The sequence below is a fragment of the Squalius cephalus genome (assembly GCF_949319135.1).
Source record: "Squalius cephalus genome assembly, chromosome: 8".
Taxonomy (NCBI): Eukaryota; Metazoa; Chordata; class Actinopteri; order Cypriniformes; family Leuciscidae; genus Squalius; species Squalius cephalus.
The window spans coordinates 47,451,965-47,472,778 of NC_137129.1; the positions used below are offsets into that span (position 1 = coordinate 47,451,965).

General features: G+C 41.8%; 1 protein-coding gene across 1 annotated transcript in view; it reads right to left on the minus strand.

Annotated features, from left to right (window-relative positions):
- The window catches only part of slc9a1b (solute carrier family 9 member A1b), a 63,877-nt gene extending 43,422 nt beyond the window's left edge, over positions 1-20,455 (minus strand). Inside the window, exons 1-2 of the mRNA XM_079877878.1 lie at positions 20,066-20,455; positions 5,076-5,533 (exon numbers count right to left, since the gene is read on the minus strand). Of these exons, the coding sequence (XP_079734004.1) occupies positions 5,076-5,533; positions 20,066-20,255 (648 nt within the window). The 5' untranslated portion in view covers positions 20,256-20,455. The remainder of the gene's footprint in view (positions 1-5,075; positions 5,534-20,065) is intronic.
- Positions 20,456-20,814: the final 359 nt, after the last annotated feature.

Sequence of the window (20,814 nt, forward strand, 5' to 3'; positions counted from 1 at the left end):
AGGAGTGTGTGAGCTTCAGTGAAGAGTGTGTGAGCTTCAGTGAGGAGTGTGTGAGCTTCAGTGAAGAGTGTGTGAGCTTCAGTGAAGAGTGTTTGAGCTTCAGTGACGAGTGTGTGAGCTTCAGTGAGGAGTGTGTGAGCTTCAGTGAGGAGTGTGTGAGCTTCAGTGAGGAGTGTGTGAGGAGTGTGTGAGCTTCAGTGGGGAGTGTGTGAGCTTCAGTGGGGAGTGTGTGAGCTTCAGTGAGGAGTGTGTGAGCTTCAGTGAAGAGTGTGTGAGCTTCAGTGAGGAGTGTGTGAGCTTCAGTGGAGAGTGTGTGAGCTTCAGTGACGAGTGTGTGAGCTTCAGTGAGGAGTGTGTGAGGAGTGTGTGAGCTTCAGTGGGGAGTGTGTGAGCTTCAGTGGGGAGTGTGTGAGCTTCAGTGAGGAGTGTGTGAGCTTCAGTGAAGAGTGTGTGAGCTTCAGTGAGGAGTGTGTGAGCTTCAGTGAGGAGTGTGTGAGCTTCAGTGAGGAGTGTGTGAGGAGTGTGTGAGCTTCAGTGGGGAGTGTGTGAGCTTCAGTGGGGAGTGTGTGAGCTTCAGTGAGGAGTGTGTGAGCTTCAGTGAAGAGTGTGTGAGCTTCAGTGAGGAGTGTGTGAGCTTCAGTGGAGAGTGTGTGAGCTTCAGTGACGAGTGTGTGAGCTGGTTCATCATCATCATCAGAGCCACTGTAAGTCAATCACTGAGGCCATCCTTAAAAATATTCTTGTTTGCCGTAACCCGACCGACCCTGTCAATTTAGACCGGACCCAGTTATTATTTTTTCTTTTTGGTCCGACCAACTTGCCGGTTGTAAACTTGCGTTAAGACCGACCGATTTTTTTTTTTTTTTTACTCTTCAAACAACTAATACAAATGCAATAAAATAAAATGTATTATATTTTAGTGAGTATTGTGAATATAAATTGCCTAGGCCTACATACAAACGTAGGCTACGTTCTTTCTTTTAAATAATAACCTGTGGCGTCATCTATGACTATTAGGGCTGTAACGATATGCGATATGAAACCAAAATCGCGACACTCAGATCCACGAACCTCGTGTGAGAAGGCAGAATCGCGACACACCCCTTTCTACTCCCAGAGTTATCGTTCCCGTCCAGATCCAATGCTACCACAGCTTTAAATGACTATTGGGCAATTCCAGCGTTATGGACGTGACATTTGCAGTCAAACCTTGAAATATAAATTCTCAGAAAATGCATTTAATACCAATATATTGAAACATCTGTTTATATATCCATACTCCCTTAATAAAGGAGTCCAGACATTAGAAAAATATCAGTCTACACATGCGTTTTATATTTAATATGAGGGAAATACACATGCGTTACAGACATGACACAAAAAATCTTTAACTTTTAGGTGGCAAAATATTTTTTAGTAATTCTGTTAATTACACTGCGCAAACCAAAAGTAATACTAGGCTACCAACCTGAACTACCAAACATTGAAGAAACAATGTTACGCAATGTTGGGCATCCGAGGAAATGCTCTTAGCTGGTTTAAGTCCTATCTTACAAACAGAACCTTTTCAGTTGGTATTGGAGATTCTGTTTCGTCCGTAGCTCCTCTTACCATTGGCATACCACAAGGCTCCATTCTGGCTCCTACTTTGTTTTCATTGTATATGCTGCCATTGGGATAAATTTTTAGGAAACACGGAGTGTCTTTCCACTTATATGCAGATGATACTCAAATCTATCTGCCTTTTAAGCGCACTGACACAAAGGGCCTTGAAACCCTATCTGCGTGCCTAAATGACATAAAATCCTGGATGTCCTTAAATTTTTTACATTTAAACGCAAGTAAAACAGAGGCTATTGTGTTTAGCCCCTCTTTAGGAGATGGAAAAAATACTTTTAATACTGCAGACCTGTACTGTGATATTAAACCTACAGTCAGGAGTCTGGGAGTGGTTTTGGATTCCTCCTTAAAACTAGAGAAACATAAACACATGTAGTGGTTAAATCAAGTTTCTTTCACTTGAAGCTATTATCTAGAGTAAAGCATTTCCTATCACCGATAGAGCTTGAAAAAGTTATACATGCTTTCGTTCTATCCCGTCTGGATTATTCTAATTCCTTGAAACATGAACATATCAATCCAATTTTAATATCTCTTAACTGGCTGCCGGTGCATTACAGAGTTCACATGAAAATACTGATGTTTGTTTTTAAATCTTTAAACGGTTTTGCACCTTCATACTTGTCTGAACTTGTAAATGTTAATGTACCTGGGAGGTGTCTAAGGTCCACGAGTAACTATAATCTGTCCCAGCCACACTCACGCTTAAAGTCAAGAGGGGACAGTGCTTTCGCTGTTGTCGGTCCTAGACTGTGGAATAGCCTCCCTGTCTCCTTGAGATCGCTATCCTCTTTATATGAGTTTAAACTCAAATTAAAGGTGTATCTTTTGGAGCGTGCATTTCTCTAAATTTAAATTTATCTATGTTATTTTTTTTTCTCTGCAGTCTGAATGATATTTTTATTCTTCAATCTTCTTGGATTTATGTTATGTGAAGCACAGTGGTCAACTTCTGTTGTGTTTACTTGTGCTATATAAATAAAGGAAAGAAAGAAAGAAAGACGCACGTGAGCGTTCTGAAAGCGGCACTACAAGACTCCTTTAAAACTGTCACAGAGACCTCAAACAGGCATTTAAAACACTAAGGGCCCTATTTTAACGATCTGAAACGCAAGTATCAAGTGCGAAACGCAAGTAACTTTGTGTGCGGGTCTCGGGCGCTGTTGCTATTATACCGGCGGGATAAATTACTCTTGCGCCCGACGCAAATCTAAAATGGGTTGGCCTGAAGTAGCTTCATTACTCATAGGTGTGGTTTGGGTGTAACGTGAAATAAACCAATCAGAGTGACATCTCACATTCCCTTTAAGAGCAGGCGCGCTTGTTCCATGGCGGATTGCTATTATAACGGCGGATTTGCCAGACGCGCGCCAGGAGCGGTTCACAGCCGAGGAGACCGAAGTTCTCGTCAGGGCCGTAAAACACAGAGAAGTGACATTGGGGATGGAGAAACACACCCAAATTAGCTTCGGTTAAACAGGCGTATGATAATTTGGGTAAATGTGTAAGCTAGATTTATGCTTTTATAATAAACTATCTATCTATCTATGCTTTTATAATAAACTATCTATCTATCTATTGTAATAATGTATGATTTGCAAAACTGGAAACTGCTGCTTCTGTGTAGATGAGAGAATCAAAGTGCATGCGCGTTGTGCACACGCTACATTGATTATGGCCAAGCATGCGCCCTTAAAATAGCATATGAATAACATGCGCAATGCGGAATTGTTTTCTAAACCTGCAAAATAGCACCAGGGAACGTTTCCGCCAGAACACGCCTCCTCTTTTCGCTGAACCGCCCCCGGGAGCGCAAGTTAATTTCCTAATTTACCGACGTGCGTCTGTGGAGGGAAAAGTCTGCTGTGCGCGGGTGCAAAATAGGAATGATACATGCGTCGGTGTACAAAGTCACTTGCGCTGGATGCAAGATAGGGCCCTAAATATTAAGGATTGACAGGATAATAATAATATTGATTAAGGATAATATTCGATGATTGTTTGAAAATCGTACCTCCCCCCCACATGCTCACTGGTTAGACGGTGTTCGTTCAGATCCCACTCCGACATTCAATTTCTCTGTACTGTAGGCTAATAGGCCTATGTGTTGTAGCCTAGTCAGTAAAGAAAACGATTTAGTTTCATATTTATGTTTAAATAAAATATATATTTTTTTAATTTAATCTATGTTGATTATATGAAAAGTGAAAAGCATGAGTAAGATCATAAGATGTGCAACATATCGGGAGACAAATGGAGTGGCCAGACATGATTTTTTTTACCACTTCATTAAGTTTGTTTTTGTAGAAAGCCTTTCTTTAAAGTGAATTTCGTTTTGTATTAATTGTATCTTAATTTTAATCAATGTTTAATCAACCAATTGCCTGGATTTAATAAATAAGAAGTAAATATAGCAGACAATATAATCAGGACACGGAGGCGCCGGCACGTGAACTGGAGCTCGTCTCATAAATGAACCGAAACTCAGCGTATAAGCTACTTGCCTCACAGACCTGAGACATATATCTATAGAAAGCTTGAAATGTCTACTTATTTAATAAATAAGAAGTAAATATAGCAGACAATATAATCAGGACACGGAGGCGCCGGCACGTGAACTGGAGCTCGTCTCATAAATGAACCGAAACTCAGCGTATAAGCTACTTGCCTCACAGACCTGAGACATATATCTATAGAAAGCTTGAAATGTCTACTTTTAAACAGAACAATTCAAAACTAAAGAAAACAGACTGCTCTCTGCTTATGCAATCCGTATGAAATGTGCATTTCTCTCTGGCGCGTTCACTACTGCGAAGATCGCGAGTCAGCATCGTCAACTTCATCTTTGCAGCCGACACTGACACAGAAAACACTAGTTTATTAATAAACAATTGAAACGTCTCCTTGCTATATTTGACATATTCATAATCATTACTTTTGCCGGTTCTTTGTGACAGCTTTTAGATGCGTTATTGGCAGCGCCACCCTCACATGTTACATGAACACGTCACCACCGCTCAATAGTTAATATTGTTCTTTCGTGTTCAGTTTATACAGGTTTTTCAAATGTTATTTAATAAAAATAAAAAAAATCTCAATATCTCTCTCTTTTTTCTCTCGACACCGCTTTAACTTGGCACGAAGTTCTGGAAAAACTGTCAGTGACGTCACGATATGCAAATTTGTTTAAATTCATACCTACGTAATCACCATGAGCAAAATTGTACTTTTTTTTTTTTTACATTGAATCTTGCAAGAAAAAATATAGACCTACCTAAGGACCTTTTTTTTTTTTTTTTTTGCTGTTACTGCAAACCAAAATATTTTTAAGGATGGCCTGAGTGAAACACTGTGATGTTTTCACTGATCTGTAAGATCGAGCTTCTGACTGATGAAGACGAGGGACAGTTTGGGAAACTCTTGAAAGGTTTCAGCTGCAGATTCGTCATTCTCACCACCGTCACGGCGTCGTTCAGCAGAGACTCCCCGAACACTAGAATGTGCAGAAGCTCGTTGATGTGTATCTCCTGGAAGACGGCGAGCACCGCCACGGGATCCACGGCGGAGACGATGGAGGAGAACAGCAGACAGGACAGCAGATCCACCGAGGCCAGGCGCTCCTCCAGCCGACACACACCGTACAGCACCGCACCCATGAAGAACGCGTTCCACAGCGTCCCCACCACCGCGAACATCAGGATGGTGCCGGCGTTCTCGGAGAAAGGCCTGATGGGAAGGAAGTATCCGGCGTCCAGGATGATGGGCGGCAGCAGACACAAGAAGAAGAGCTGAGAGTCGAGGACCGGAACATTCCCGCCCAGCACACGGATCAGACCCCCGACCAGCAGCCCCACCACGATCAGCAGACAGCTCTCAGGAACCACAGCGGACACATGCGGGATCAGGTGGAAGCCTGACCACACACACACACACACACACGCACACACAGACACAGACACAGACACACACACACACACACACACACACACACACACACAGACAGACAGACAGACAGACAGACAGACAGACACACAGACACACAGACACACAGACACACAGACACACACACACACACACAGACAGACAGACAGACACACACAGACGATGCATTAAGAGCCTGATTGCTGATTTTCTATTAGAGTTAGTACTGGCTGCAGATAAAGGCCTAATTGTTGGTGATCTTCCTGATCAGCGGCATTCACTACAAAGAGCCGTAGTTAACTGACAAGCTGAGCCATATCGCATTAATATCGCTGATGTATCGCCTGCGATAATTAATGCGATATGGCTCAGCTTGTCAGTGAACTACGGCTCTTTGTAGTGAATGCAACTCCATCTGAAAGCAGGTGATGGCGATTTACTACTAATCAAGGAACCGGCTTTACTGACGAGATGCGCCTAACAATGTTATGCAATATATCGCCCAGCCCTAGTTGCTCCGTTGCGCTTACAGAAGATTAAAGAAAATAGTCCAACGCCGTGGTACAACGAGCACACTCAGGCCCTTAAGAGAGCAGCCAGAAAAATGGAGCGCTACTGGAAGAAAACAAAACTAGAGGTTTATCGCATTTAGTGGAAGGAGAGTTCGATTGCATACAGAGAGGCCTTAAAAGCTGCTAGATCTTTTTTTCACCCATCCTAGAAGAAAACAAACACATCCTTAGGTATTTATTTTAAACAGTGGCTAAACTAACGAGAAATAAAGCTTCAACCCCAAATGTTTCCGAACAGCACAGCAGTAATGACACAGTAATCTCTCTTTTATATTAGAGAGAAAATTATAACTATGTATGCAACCGTCTACTACAGTATCGCATCAGGGAGAGCATTGTAGTCTCCCTGAGGAAAAATTCATTCAATCATTAAATCATCTAAATCAGGGTTCACCAATCTCGGTCCTGGAGGGCCGCTGTCCTGCAGAGTTTAGCTCCAACCAGCTCCAACACACCTGTCTGAAAGTTCCTAGTATGCCTAGTGAGACCTTGATTAGCTGGTTCAGGTGTGTTTAATTGGGGTTGGAGCTAAACTCTGCAGGACAGCGGCCCTCCAGGACCGAGATTGGTGAACCCTGATCTAAATCGACAACATGTATGTTAGACCCTATACCAACTAAGCTACTGAAAGAGATGCTCCCAGAGGTCACAGATCCTCTTCTTAATATCATTAATTCATCTTTGTCATTAGGATACGTACCAATAACCTTTAAGCTGGCTATGATTAAACCGCTTGTTAAAAAACCGCAACTTGATCCTACAGAATTAGTCAATTACAGGCCGATCTCGAATCTACCTTTTCTGTCAAAGATACTAGAAAAGGCGGTATCCTCACAACTGTGTTCCTTTCTTGAAAGAAATGATATCTGAGAATTTTCAGTCCGGATTTAGACCGTACCATAGTACCGAGACAGCTCTCATTAGAGTCACAAATGCTTTGCTCTTATCATCTGATCGTGGTTGTGTCTCTCTATTAGTGTTACTCGATCTTAGTGCTGCATTTGACACTATCGACCACAACATTCTTTTAAATAGACTCGAAAATTATGTTGACATTAGTGGAATTGCATTAGCATGGTTTAAATCATACTTATCTGACCGTTATCAGTTTGTAGCAGTAAATGAAGAGATGTCTCATCGATCACAAGTTCAGTATGGTGTACCACAAGGCTCAGTACTAGGACCGCTGCTGTTCACTCTGTACATGCTACCATACCATACCATACCAACTTTATTTGTTAAGCACTTTACAACAACCAAAGTTGACCAAAGTGCTGTACAGAAAAATAAACAAACACATGTACAATTAATAACCACACAATAAAAACATTCAAAGTAACAAATTAAATCAAGTGAATGAAGTCGACATCTTATTAGGTGTCAAAAGCCAGAGAGAAAAGATGGGTTTTAAGAAGGGTTTTAAAAACAGATAAAGAAGAGGCCTGCTTAACATTCAAAGGCAGATCATTCCACAGTTTAGGGGCAGACACAGCAAAGGCACGGTCCCCTCTGAGCTTACGCTTAGTTTTAGGCACAGTCAGGAGCAGCTGATCATCTGACCTGAGAGCGCGGACGGGTTTATAAGAATGTAGAAGCTCAGATAGGTATGGCGGGGCAAGACCATTTAGTGATTTAAAAGCAAATAACAGAATTTTAAAATGGATCCTAAATTGAATAGGCAGCCAGTGTAATGAAGCTAAAATAGGGGAAATGTGCTCATGTTTACGTGTGCCCGTTAAAAGACGTGCTGCTGCATTTTGTATCATCTGGAGACGGGTGATGGAGGACCCACTAACCCCCACATATAGTGAATTACAGTAGTCCAGCCGTGTAGTTACAAAGGCGTGGATTACATTTTCAAAATGTTGTCTTGACAGAATTGGCTTTATTTTGGCCAGCTGCCTCAACTGAAAGAAGCTTGATTTGACAACAGCTTTGATCTGACTGTCAAATTTAAGCTCAGGGTCCACTTTAACTCCTAGGTTTGTAATGCTAGATGTAATAAAGGGTGCCAAGGAGCCCAGATCTACAGGCGGGGTCCCAGTGGTGCCTCCAAAAACCATCACTTCTGTTTTTTTATCATTAAAATTTAAAAAGTTCAGCGCCATCCAGGCCTTTATGTCGTCGAGACAATTGAGTAGTTGTCCAACAGAGTTATCATTTTTCTTTTTAAGAGGCACATAAATCTGACTGTCATCTGCATAACAGTGGAATGAAATGCCGTATTTTCTAAGTATGGAACCAAGTGGAAGCAAATACAGAGAGAAAAGTAGAGGGCCGAGGACTGAGCCCTGTGGGACCCCACACAAGAGAGGAGCAGAGGAGGATACAGAGTCACCTACGCTAACACAAAAAGTTCAATCCGCTAAGTATGACCTAAACCACTCCAGTGCTATGCCACTGATGCCCACCCACTGCCTTAAACGTGAAATCAATATTTCATGATCCACTGTGTCAAATGCAGCAGTTAGATCTAAAAGCACAAGGATAACACAGTCACCAGAGTCAGTCGCTAAAAAGATATCATTAAAAACTCTTAAAATAGCGGTTTCGGTGCTGTGCAAGGTTTTAAAGCCGGACTGGAAAACCTCTAGTATATTATGTTCTTCCAAAAAGGCCAATAATTGACTGTGCACAATCTTCTCCAGTATTTTTGAAAGGAAAGGCAATTTGGAAATAGGCCTGAAATTAGCAAGAACTGACGGATCTAGAGCAGGTTTTTTAATCAGAGGTTGAACTACTGCATGTTTTAAAATTTCAGGGACCACACCCGAGGTCAGACTACTATTTATAACTGCAACAACAGATGGTCCTACAGTGGGGAAAACCTCCTTAAATAGTCGAGGGGGGACAGCATCATTTGGAGAACCCGAGGGCTTCAAGTGACCAACAACCTCCTCTAAAAAAAGAAAAAGTCACCGGCTCAAAATGATAAAAGACAGCCGAGCAGGGGACAGAGATTGAAGGGTCTGAAGCTGGAGGTGCAATTTGAGATCTAATAGAAGTGACCTTATCAATAAAAAAGCAAAGGAAATTTTCACACATAGCAGGGGATGCCTCCATACAAGCATTCTGCGGGGCATTTAAAAGTGAGTCAATGGTGTTAAACAAAACACGAGGCTTGTGACAATTTGCCAGAATAATATCTGAGAAATGTTTTCTTTTAGCATCTTTCACAGTTTCCTGGTAATGACGCCAGCAATCCCTTAATATTTGAAGAGACACCTGCAGTTTGTCCTTCTTCCACTTGCGCTCAGCTCTACGGCACTCACGTCTGGCAGCATGAGTCATGACATTAAGCCAGGGCTCAGATTTAGTTTTAGGCTGCCATTAGGAGATATCATTAGGAAACATGGCATTAGTTTTCACTGTTATGCTGTGTGTGTGTGTGTGTGTGTGTGTGTGTGCGTGCGTGCGTGCGTGCGTGCGTGCGTGTGTGTGTGAGAGAGAGTGAGAGTGAGAGAGAGAGAGAGAGTGTGTGTGTGTGTGTGCGTGTGTGAGAGAGAGAGAGAGAGAGAGAGAGAGAGAGAGAGAGAGAGAGTGTGTGTGTGTGTGTGTGAGAGCTCTATCTCCTCACACACACTTCTTCAATGCAGCTGGAGACTCAGATAAACTCTCATAACGAGGTCAGAGAGAAAAAGAGCCACTCACAACAAATACAAAGAATAAACTAAAGGCCTGAACTAACCCTAACCTATGGGAGGCCGTATGGGACGAAACACATTGAAACACTTACGTATTCACATTAGACTTGTACAGACATTTGACAGACATACACACTAAAACGCTTGTGACACACACTAAAACGCTTGCGACACACACTGAAACACTTGTGACACATTGAAACACTTGTGACACACACTGAAACACTCGCGCTACACACTGAAACACTTGTGACACACACTGAAACGCTTGCGACACACACTGAAACGCTTGCGACACACACTGAAACACTTGCGACACACACTGAAACGCTTGTGACACACACTGAAACACTTGTGACACACACTGAAACACTTGCGACACACACTGAAACGCTTGTGACACACACTGAAACACTTGCGACACACACTGAAACACTTGTGACACACTGAAACACTTGCGACACACTTGCGCTACACACTGAAACACTCGCGCTACACACTGAAACACTTGTGACACACACTGAAACGCTTGTGACACACACTGAAACGCTTGCGACACACACTGAAACACTTGCGACACACACTGAAACGCTTGTGACACACACTGAAACACTTGTGACACACACTGAAACACTTGTGACACACACTGAAACACTTGCGACACACACTGAAACGCTTGTGACACACACTGAAACACTTGCGACACACACTGAAACACTTGTGACACACTGAAACACTTTCGACACACTTGCGCTACACACTGAAACACTCGCGCTACACACTGAAACACTCGCGCTACACACTGAAACACTTGTGACACACACTGAAACGCTTGTGACACACACTGAAACGCTTGCGACACACACTGAAACACTTGCGACACACACTGAAACGCTTGTGACACACACTGAAACACTTGCGACACACACTGAAACACTTGTGACACACTGAAACACTTGCGACACACTTGCGCTACACACTGAAACGCTTGCGATACACACTGAAACGCTTGCGACACACACTGAAACACTTGCGACACACACTGAAACACTTGTGCTACACACTGAAACACTCGCGCTACACACTGAAACACTTGTGACACACACTGAAACGCTTGTGACACACACTGAAACGCTTGCGACACACACTGAAACACTTGCGACACACACTGAAACGCTTGTGACACACACTGAAACACTTGCGACACACACTGAAACACTTGTGACACACTGAAACACTTGCGACACACTTGCGCTACACACTGAAACGCTTGCGATACACACTGAAACGCTTGTGACACACACTGAAACACTTGTGACACACACTGAAACTCTTGTGACACACACTGAAACGCTTGCGATACACACTGAAACGCTTGTGACACACACTGAAACACTTGCGACACACACTGAAACGCTTGCGATACACACTGAAACACTTGCGACACACACTGAAACACTTGCGACACACACTGAAACGCTTGCGACACACACTGAAACGCTTGTGACACACACTGAAACGCTTGTGACACACACTGAAACACTTGTGACACACACTGAAACGCTTGCGATACACACTGAAACGCTTGTGACACACACTGAAACACTTGCGATACACACTGAAACACTTGCGACACACACTGAAACACTTGCGACACACACTGAAACACTTGCGACACACACTGAAACACTTGCGACACACACTGAAACACTTGCGACACACACTGAAACACTTGCGACACACACTGAAACGCTTGTGACACACACTGAAACACTTGTGACACACACTGAAACACTCGTGACACACACTGAAACACTCGTGACACACTGAAACACTTGTGACACACACTGAAACGCTTGCGCTACACACTGAAACGCTTGCGATACACACTGAAACACTTGTGACACACTGAAACACTTGTGACACACACTGAAACACTTGCGACACACTGAAACGCTTGCGACACACACTGAAACACTTGCGACACACTGAAACACTTGCGACACACACTGAAACACTTGTGACACACACTGAAACACTTGTGACACACTGAAACACTTGTGACACACACTGAAACGCTTGCGATACACACTGAAACACTTGCGATACACACTGAAACACTTGCGACACACTGAAACGCTTGTGACACACACTGAAACACTTGTGACACACACTGAAACGCTTGTGACACACACTGAAACACTTGTGACACACTGAAACGCTTGTGACACACACTGAAACACTTGTGACACACACTGAAACACTTGTGACACACACTGAAACACTTGTGACACACTGAAACGCTTGTGACACACACTGAAACACTTGTGACACACACTGAAACACTTGTGACACACTGAAACGCTTGCGACACACACTGAAACACTTGCGACACACACTGACACACACTGAAACACTTGTGACACACACTGAAACACTTGCGACACACTGAAACGCTTGTGACACACACTGAAACACTTGTGACACACACTGAAACACTTGTGACACACACTGAAACACTTGTGACACACACTGAAACACTTGCGATACACACTGAAACACTTGCGATACACACTGAAACACTTGCGACACACACTGAAACACTTGCGCTACACACTGAAACGCTTGCGACACACACTGAAACACTTGCGACACACACTGAAGCGCTTGCGACACACACTGAAACGCTTGCGACACACACTGAAACACTTGCGATACACACTGAAACGCTTGTGACACACACTGAAACACTTGTGACACACACTGAAACGCTTGCGACACACACTGAAACGCTTGCGACACACACTGAAACACTTGCGATACACACTGAAACACTTGCGATACACACTGAAACACTCGCGCTACACACTGAAACACTTGCGATACACACTGAAACGCTTGTGACACACACTGAAACACTTGTGACACACACTGAAACGCTTGCGACACACACTGAAACGCTTGCGACACACACTGAAACGCTTGCGACACACACTGAAACACTTGCGATACACACTGAAACACTCGCGCTACACACTGTAACACTTGCGCTACACACTGAAACACTCGCACTACACACTGAAACACTTGTGACACACACTGTAACACTTGCGCTACACACTGAAACACTTGCGCTACACACTGTAACACTTGCGCTACACACTGAAACACTTGCGCTACACACTGAAACACTCGCACTACACACTGAAACACTTGCGATACACACTGAAACACTCGCACTACACACTGAAACACTTGCGATACACACTGAAACACTCGCGCTACACACTGTAATACTTGCGCTACACACTGAAACACTTGCGACACACACTGAAACACTTGCGATACACACTGAAACACTCGCGCTACACACTGTAACACTTGCGCTACACACTGAAACACTCGCGCTACACACTGAAACGCTTGCGCTACACACTGAAACACTCGCACTACACACTGAAACACTTGCGATACACACTGAAACACTCGCGCTACACACTGAAACACTTGCGATACACACTGAAACACTCGCGCTACACACTGTAACACTTGCGATACACACTGAAACACTCGCGCTACACACTGTAATACTTGCGCTACACACTGAAACACTTGCGACACACACTGAAACGCTTGCGCTACACACTGAAACACTCGCACTACACACTGAAACACTTGCGATACACACTGAAACACTCGCACTACACACTGAAACACTCGCACTACACACTGAAACACTTGCGATACACACTGAAACACTCGCACTACACACTGAAACACTTGTGCTACACACTGAAACACTCGCACTACACACTGAAACACTTGCGACACCACTGAAACACTTGCGCTACACACTGAAACACTCGCACTACACACTGAAACACTTGTGCTACACACTGTAACACTTGCGCTACACACTGTAACACTTGCGCTACACACTGAAACACTTGCGCTACACACTGAAACACTCGCACTACACACTGAAACACTTGCGATACACACTGAAACACTCGCACTACACACTGAAACACTTGCGATACACACTGAAACACTCGCGCTACACACTGTAATACTTGCACTACACACTGAAACACTTGCGACACACACTGAAACGCTTGCGCTACACACTGAAACACTCGCACTACACACTGAAACACTTGCGATACACACTGAAACACTCGCACTACACACTGAAACACTCGCACTACACACTGAAACACTTGCGATACACACTGAAACACTCGCACTACACACTGAAACACTTGTGCTACACACTGAAACACTCGCACTACACACTGAAACACTTGCGACACACACTGAAACACTTGCGCTACACACTGAAACACTTGCGCTACACACTGTAACACTCGCACTACACACTGAAACACTTGTGCTACACACTGAAACACTCGCACTACACACTGAAACACTTGCGACACACACTGAAACACTTGCGCTACACACTGAAACACTTGCGCTACACACTGAAACACTTGCACTACACACTGAAACACTTGTGCTACACACTGTAACACTTGCTATACACACTGAAACACTTGCGATACACACTGAAACGCTTGTGACACACACTGAAACACTTGTGCTACACACTGAAACACTCGCACTACACACTGAAACACTTGTGCTACACACTGTAACACTTGCGATATTGCGATACTAAACAAAAGAAACAAATGCTTTGAAGGCAAGCTTCTATTCCATTCCAAAACCTTGAGTGTTTTGGATTCCAAAGTCCATGTTGTTTTTGAAATCCTCGTAACTTGGACTGTGAACAGCTTGTTTTCTCTGTCATTAATATCAAGTCAAGTCAAGTCAAGTATATTTGTATAGCGCTTTTCACAATACAGATTATATCAAAGCAGCTTCACAGTATTAAATTAAAATAATACAACAAGGTTTGTTTCAAGTGGAATTTATTGATTGATAAAATAAAATTAAATATCCCCAAAATATCCCCAACTGAGCAAGCCAAAGGCAACAGTGGCAATATATATATATATATAATATATCTGACAAAAGTAAGAATAGCAGATGTTGTCCGTTTTGTTGATAGTTTTCAGGGAGCTGTGACAAGATCGAAATTGGACAAAGGTTACAAATTATTCTCGACCTTTTCTTACATAAAAAAAAAAAGTTCCATTCATTTAAATGGCATGACACTTGATGACTAAGCTCACACTTACTATAGCTAAACAAAATAAATAAATACATTGAAATGATGTCTAATTGTGGGCTATGTTTGAAATCTAGTGGCTTTTGTTCAAATTTCATGTTATTAAGTGTTAGTTTGTCCCGGAGATTGCAGCAATTTTCCACTAGTGACTAGATTATGGCTCACTTTTCATGTTACTACCATGAATGAAACTAAGAATTGTACATCTTTACAGTGATAAATAAACCGCGCTTCTGTTTCCAAATGAACCAAACTTCCGGTTGCAATGAAATGACTTCCGGACACACTGAAAATGTTTGTGCTCTCTCACACGCGCGAATGTTTGAAAAGTGCAGTCTTTGTGCAGGTACAACAGTACGTGGGCGATTACAGGGTATATGCAAAGAGTTTATATGTAACCGCATGTCTTTCATATATATGCACTTATATATAGTGTTTCACATGTACGCGCAAGTGTTTCACATATATGGGCAAGTGTTTCAGTGTGTAGCGCAAGTGTTTCAGTGTGTAGCGCAAGTGTTTCAGTGTGTAGCGCAAGTGTTTCAGTGTGTATCGTAAGTTTTCAATGTGTATTGCAAGTGTTTCAGTGGGTTTCGTCTCATACGGCCTCCCATACCCATAGGCCTCCCATACTAACCCAACTAACACTGACACTGACACTAACACTATAACCCTACTCTAACACTAACACTAATCCTACACTAACACTAACCCTAACTAACACTGACACTAACCCCGACACTGACACTAACACTAACACTAACCCTAACTAACACTGACACTAGCCGCGTTTCCATTACCCTTCAAATTGCGCAAATTGAAATTGCGAATTGAAAATACGCTTAAAGGAGAACTCCGGTCAATTTTAACATTGAGCTCATTTTTTTGTACATTTGGAGTGCTGTCAATACAGAGAACAACGACAAAAATCGGTGTTGCCTACACCGAGTTATTCTATTTTTAAAATTTGCACCCTGTTGACTTCAATAGGGCAAGTAGTAAGCCTGCTTTTTAGCCTCTTAACATCCTTTAAGTGTCATTACAAGTGCACAGAAAATGTGAGTGATTCTTTCCGAGTGAACACGGGTGGATTTGACTGCAGTAGATGTTAGAGATATTAATAAAAACGAAGTTAATTCAGCCAGCGCTCATGCCTTTGTTTACATCCTGTTTTCGGTGGAACGCCATAGTAATCGATTGTCGAGTTCACGCGCATAGGTTTAGTTACCAATGATCACGCGCGTGAACTCGACAATCGATTACTATGGCGTTCCACCGAAAACAGGATGTAAACAAAGGCATGAGCGCTGGCTGAATTAACTTCGTTTTTATTAATATCTCTAACATCTACTGCAGTCAAATCCACCCGTGTTCACTCGGAAAGAATCACTCACATTTTCTGTGCACTTGTAATGACACTTAAAGGATGTTAAGAGGCTAAAAAGCAGGCTTACTACTTGCCCTATTGAAGTCAACAGGGTGCAAATTTTAAAAATAGAATAACTCGGTGTAGGCAACACCGATTTTTGTCGTTGTTCTCTGTATTGACAGCACTCCAAATGTACAAAAAAATGAGCTCAATGTTAAAATTGACCGGAGTTCTCCTTTAATGGAAACGCGTCAATTTTGCAAAAACTCCCATTTATCGCAAAAAAGTTTTTACGCTCTCATGAGGTGGTTTTTCAGGCAATTCGAAAAAGGAATATTTCGCAAAACTGCAATGGAAACAGTTTTTGCGCATTTACAGTCACCTGACTTAGAAGACGCAGTGTGTTTGAAGTCCATGTATAGCTACGCAAATAATAATAATTTTATATTATTTTATTATAACATTTAATAGGCTATATTTAGAAGACGCTTTTATGCAAAAAAGGAACAAAGCTGAGCGTTGAGCGCGCACTGCATGACACGGAGGCGCGGCCGCGAACACTTGCATTTTCCTATCAACAGTGGAAACAACTTAAAATACTCTATCATTTCTGGTCAGACAGAAAATAATAATACATTATTCTCAACCACTTTTATTTGTGTAAACTCACAATAATAAGAAAACGCTGTGCTTTTGTAAAATAAAAGAAACAATCAGACGCACTTTCATGATCTCCGTAAACTGGAGCGCGAGAACTGAAACAAAATATAGCCTATGTAGGCTAAAGCTTGAAATGTCCACTTTAAAACGAACAAATTCGAATCGAAAGCTAATACTTCTGATTATGTAGGCTAATCCGTATGAAAGTTGCATTTCTCTCTAAAAGCGCATCTGCTTAACAGCGGAGATGGAGATGTGATTTTAGCCGACACTTAGAAAACAATAGTTTATTAATTATATTAACGGCTCTTCTCATTCAGCACTGCGGGAAAGACATCAATTCCAGTTTATAATTTGGCCTTAGAAAACCAGTCAAATCGACATGTTTTCCATATTACAGTAATTTGTGAATATTTTAAATGTTTAATAAAGGGGCAAAAAGTCATAAACAAAGCACAGCAGTTGGTGTATCCAGTTCAAATTAAAATTTTGGTGTTCAACTTTGCGTTTTAAAAAGACAACAACCGTTCATTTTTCGTTTTTCAATTAGGGGTTAAAAAAGGAAAAACAAATAGACACAAAAGTAGCCTACATGGATCGTTTGGACAGAATACGAGACAGAATTCTTTATTAAATTCATAAAAGAAACAATAATTAGCCTATAGGAATACTGGATTCTAAATCTCAAAGAAATGCCACAATCGGAGCAGAAATGAGGGCGAAACACCCAGAGGAAACTCCTTATATGTGTAGTTCGGGGGTCTTTCCCTGTCATTAATGCTTGGATAACACGCCACGTCTCCTTACATTAATAATAATAATAATGTCTAATGCGGTGGCTGTGATATTATAACCAACGTCCGTTGCCGTGATTTTTGGAATGACTTCTCGCGAGAGAAAAAAAGACGTTTTAGTCGCATAACATCGGTTAATGGAAACGCCGTCATTTCGCAATAGTTTTTTATCGATATTTAGATAATAGCGCAAAACATTTGCGCAAATCTGTAATGGAAACGCGGCTAGTGACACTAACACTAACCCCAACACTAACCCCAACACTGACACTAACAGTAGCCGCGTTTCCATTACAGATTTGCGCAAATGTTTTGCGCTATTATCTAAATATCGATAAAAAACTATTGCGAAATGACGGCGTTTCCATTAACCGATGTTATGCGACTAAAACGTCCTTTTTTCTCTCGCGATAAGTCATTCCAAAAATCACGGCAACTGACGTTGGTTTATATAATATCACAGCCACCGCATTAGACATTATTATTATTAATGGAAGGAGACGTGGCGTGTTATCCAAGCATTAATGGCAGGGAAAGACCCTATAATGCGAACGACACATGGAGTTTCTGGGTGTTTCGCCCTCATTTCTGCTCCGAGGTTTTGATTGTGGCATTTCTTTGAGATTTAGAATCCAGTATCTATAGTCTAATTATTATTATTTTTTAATGAATTTAATAAAAAACTCTGTCTCGTATTCTGTCCAAACGATCCATGTAGGCTATTTTGTGTCCATTCGTTTTTCCTTTTTTAACCCGTAGCCTAATTGAAAAACGAAAAATGAACGGTTGTCTTTTTAAAACGCAAAGTTGAACACCCAAATTTTAATTTGAACTGGCTACACCAGCTGCTGCGCAAAAAAAGTAAATAGGCCTATCGAAGAATTTTCAGATGTTTGTTTATGACTTTTTGCCCCTTTATTAAACATTTAAAATAGTCACAAATTAATATGGAAAACATGTCGATTTTACTGGTTTTCTAAGGCCAAATTAGAACCTGGAATTGATGTTTTCCCGCAGTGCTGAATGAGAAGAGCCATTAATATTATTAATAAACTATTGTTTTGGCTAAAATCACATCTCCATCTCCGCTTTTAAGCAGATGCGCTTTTAGAGAGAAATGCACCTTTCATATAAAGGTAAAGCTTTCGATTCGAATTTGTTCGTTTTAAAGTGGACATTTCAAGCTTTAGCCTATATTTTGTTTCAGTTCTCGCGCTCCAGTTTACGGAGATCATGAAAGTGCGTCTGATTGTTTTCTTTTACTTTACAAAAGCACAACGTTTTATTTTGTTATTGTGAGTTTACACAAATAAAAGTAGTTGAGAATAATGTATTATTATTTTCTGTATGACCAGAAATGATAGAGTATTTTTAAGTTGTTTCCACTGTTGATAGGAAAATGCAAGTGTTCGCGACCGCGCCTCCGTGCCATGCAGTGCGCGCTCCACACTCAGCTTTGTTCCTTTTTTTGCATAAAAGCGTCTTCTAAATATAGCCTATTAAATGTTAAAATAAAATAAAATAATATAAAATAATTATTAGGCCTATTTGCGTAGCTATACATGGACCTCAAACACACCGCGTCTTCTAAGTCAGGTGACTAAATGCGCAAAAACTGTTTCCATTGCAGGTTTGCGAAATATTCCTTTTTCGAATTGCCTGAAAAACCACCTCATGAGAGCGTAAAAACTTTTTTGCGATAAACGGGAGTTTTTGCGAAATTGACGTGTTTCCATTGAGCGTATTTTTAATTCGCAATTTCAATTTGCGCAATTTGAAGGGTAATGGAAACGCGGCTACTGACACTAACCCCAACACTGACACTAACACTAACCCCAACACTGACACTAACACTAACACTAACCCCAACACTGACACTAACCCCAACACTAACACTGACACTAACCCCAACACTAACCCCAACACTGACACTAACACTGACACTAACACTGACACTGACACTAACCCCAACACTGACACTAACCCCAACACTAACCCCAACACTGACACTAACACTGACACTAACACTGACACTGACACTAACCCCAACACTGACACTAACCCCAACACTAACACGAGCGAGTAATGCCTGTTTAAATGTGTTATCTCTGTTTGACAGAAACTCATACAGTTCAGACAGTATCAGTACAAACACAAACCTGTTGCCAAAACAAACAGCAGATCAGCAACATTTACTTCTACTAATCCTTACAATATTCGTGATTAACTGATATAATAATAATCATGATAATGAAAGTGTTTAACTGTAATACTGTGATGTAGTTTCTCACCCAGTTTCATGAGTGACGCGAGCAGAATCCAGAGCGAGACCTCGAACGGCATCTGAACATAATCATAATTAATCGATATGACTGGAAAAACTCTCTGAACCTGATGATCCGAATGATTCTGATCACCAAACACGAATCCGCAACAGAAGCCCATCAGCAGCAGCAGCGAGACCCTCATCTTCATCTTCATCTCCACTCACTGACGAAAACCCGCACAAACTTCAAGAACGCATGAATTCCATCGCGATGTTTCACCATGACAGCACGAGATCACACAGTTGATCTCTCTCTCTCTCTCTCTCTCTCTCTCTCTCTCTCTCTCTCTCTCTCTCTCTCTCTCTCACACACACACACACACACACACACACACACACACACAGTTCATTATGCACTTTAAGCCGCGCTGCAGCGTCATCAAACACAGAAAGAGTCGTGTGGATTATGGCTTTCCAGTGTGATATGATAGAAATAAACATGTACAGACATATCTATAAATGTATATAATTCATCCATGTGCATTTATAAAATGTCTAATTATTTAAATAAATATACATTTGAAATGGTTTACATTTACTAATAGAAATTATTCACACACATAAACACCTTATCGCAGGGTTCACCAATCTCGGTCCTGGAGGGCCGCTGTCCTGCAGAGTTTAGCTCCAACCAGCTCCAACACACCTGTTTGAAAGTTTCTAGTACTAGTGAGACCTTGATTAGCTGGTTCAGGTGTGTTTAATTGGGGTTGG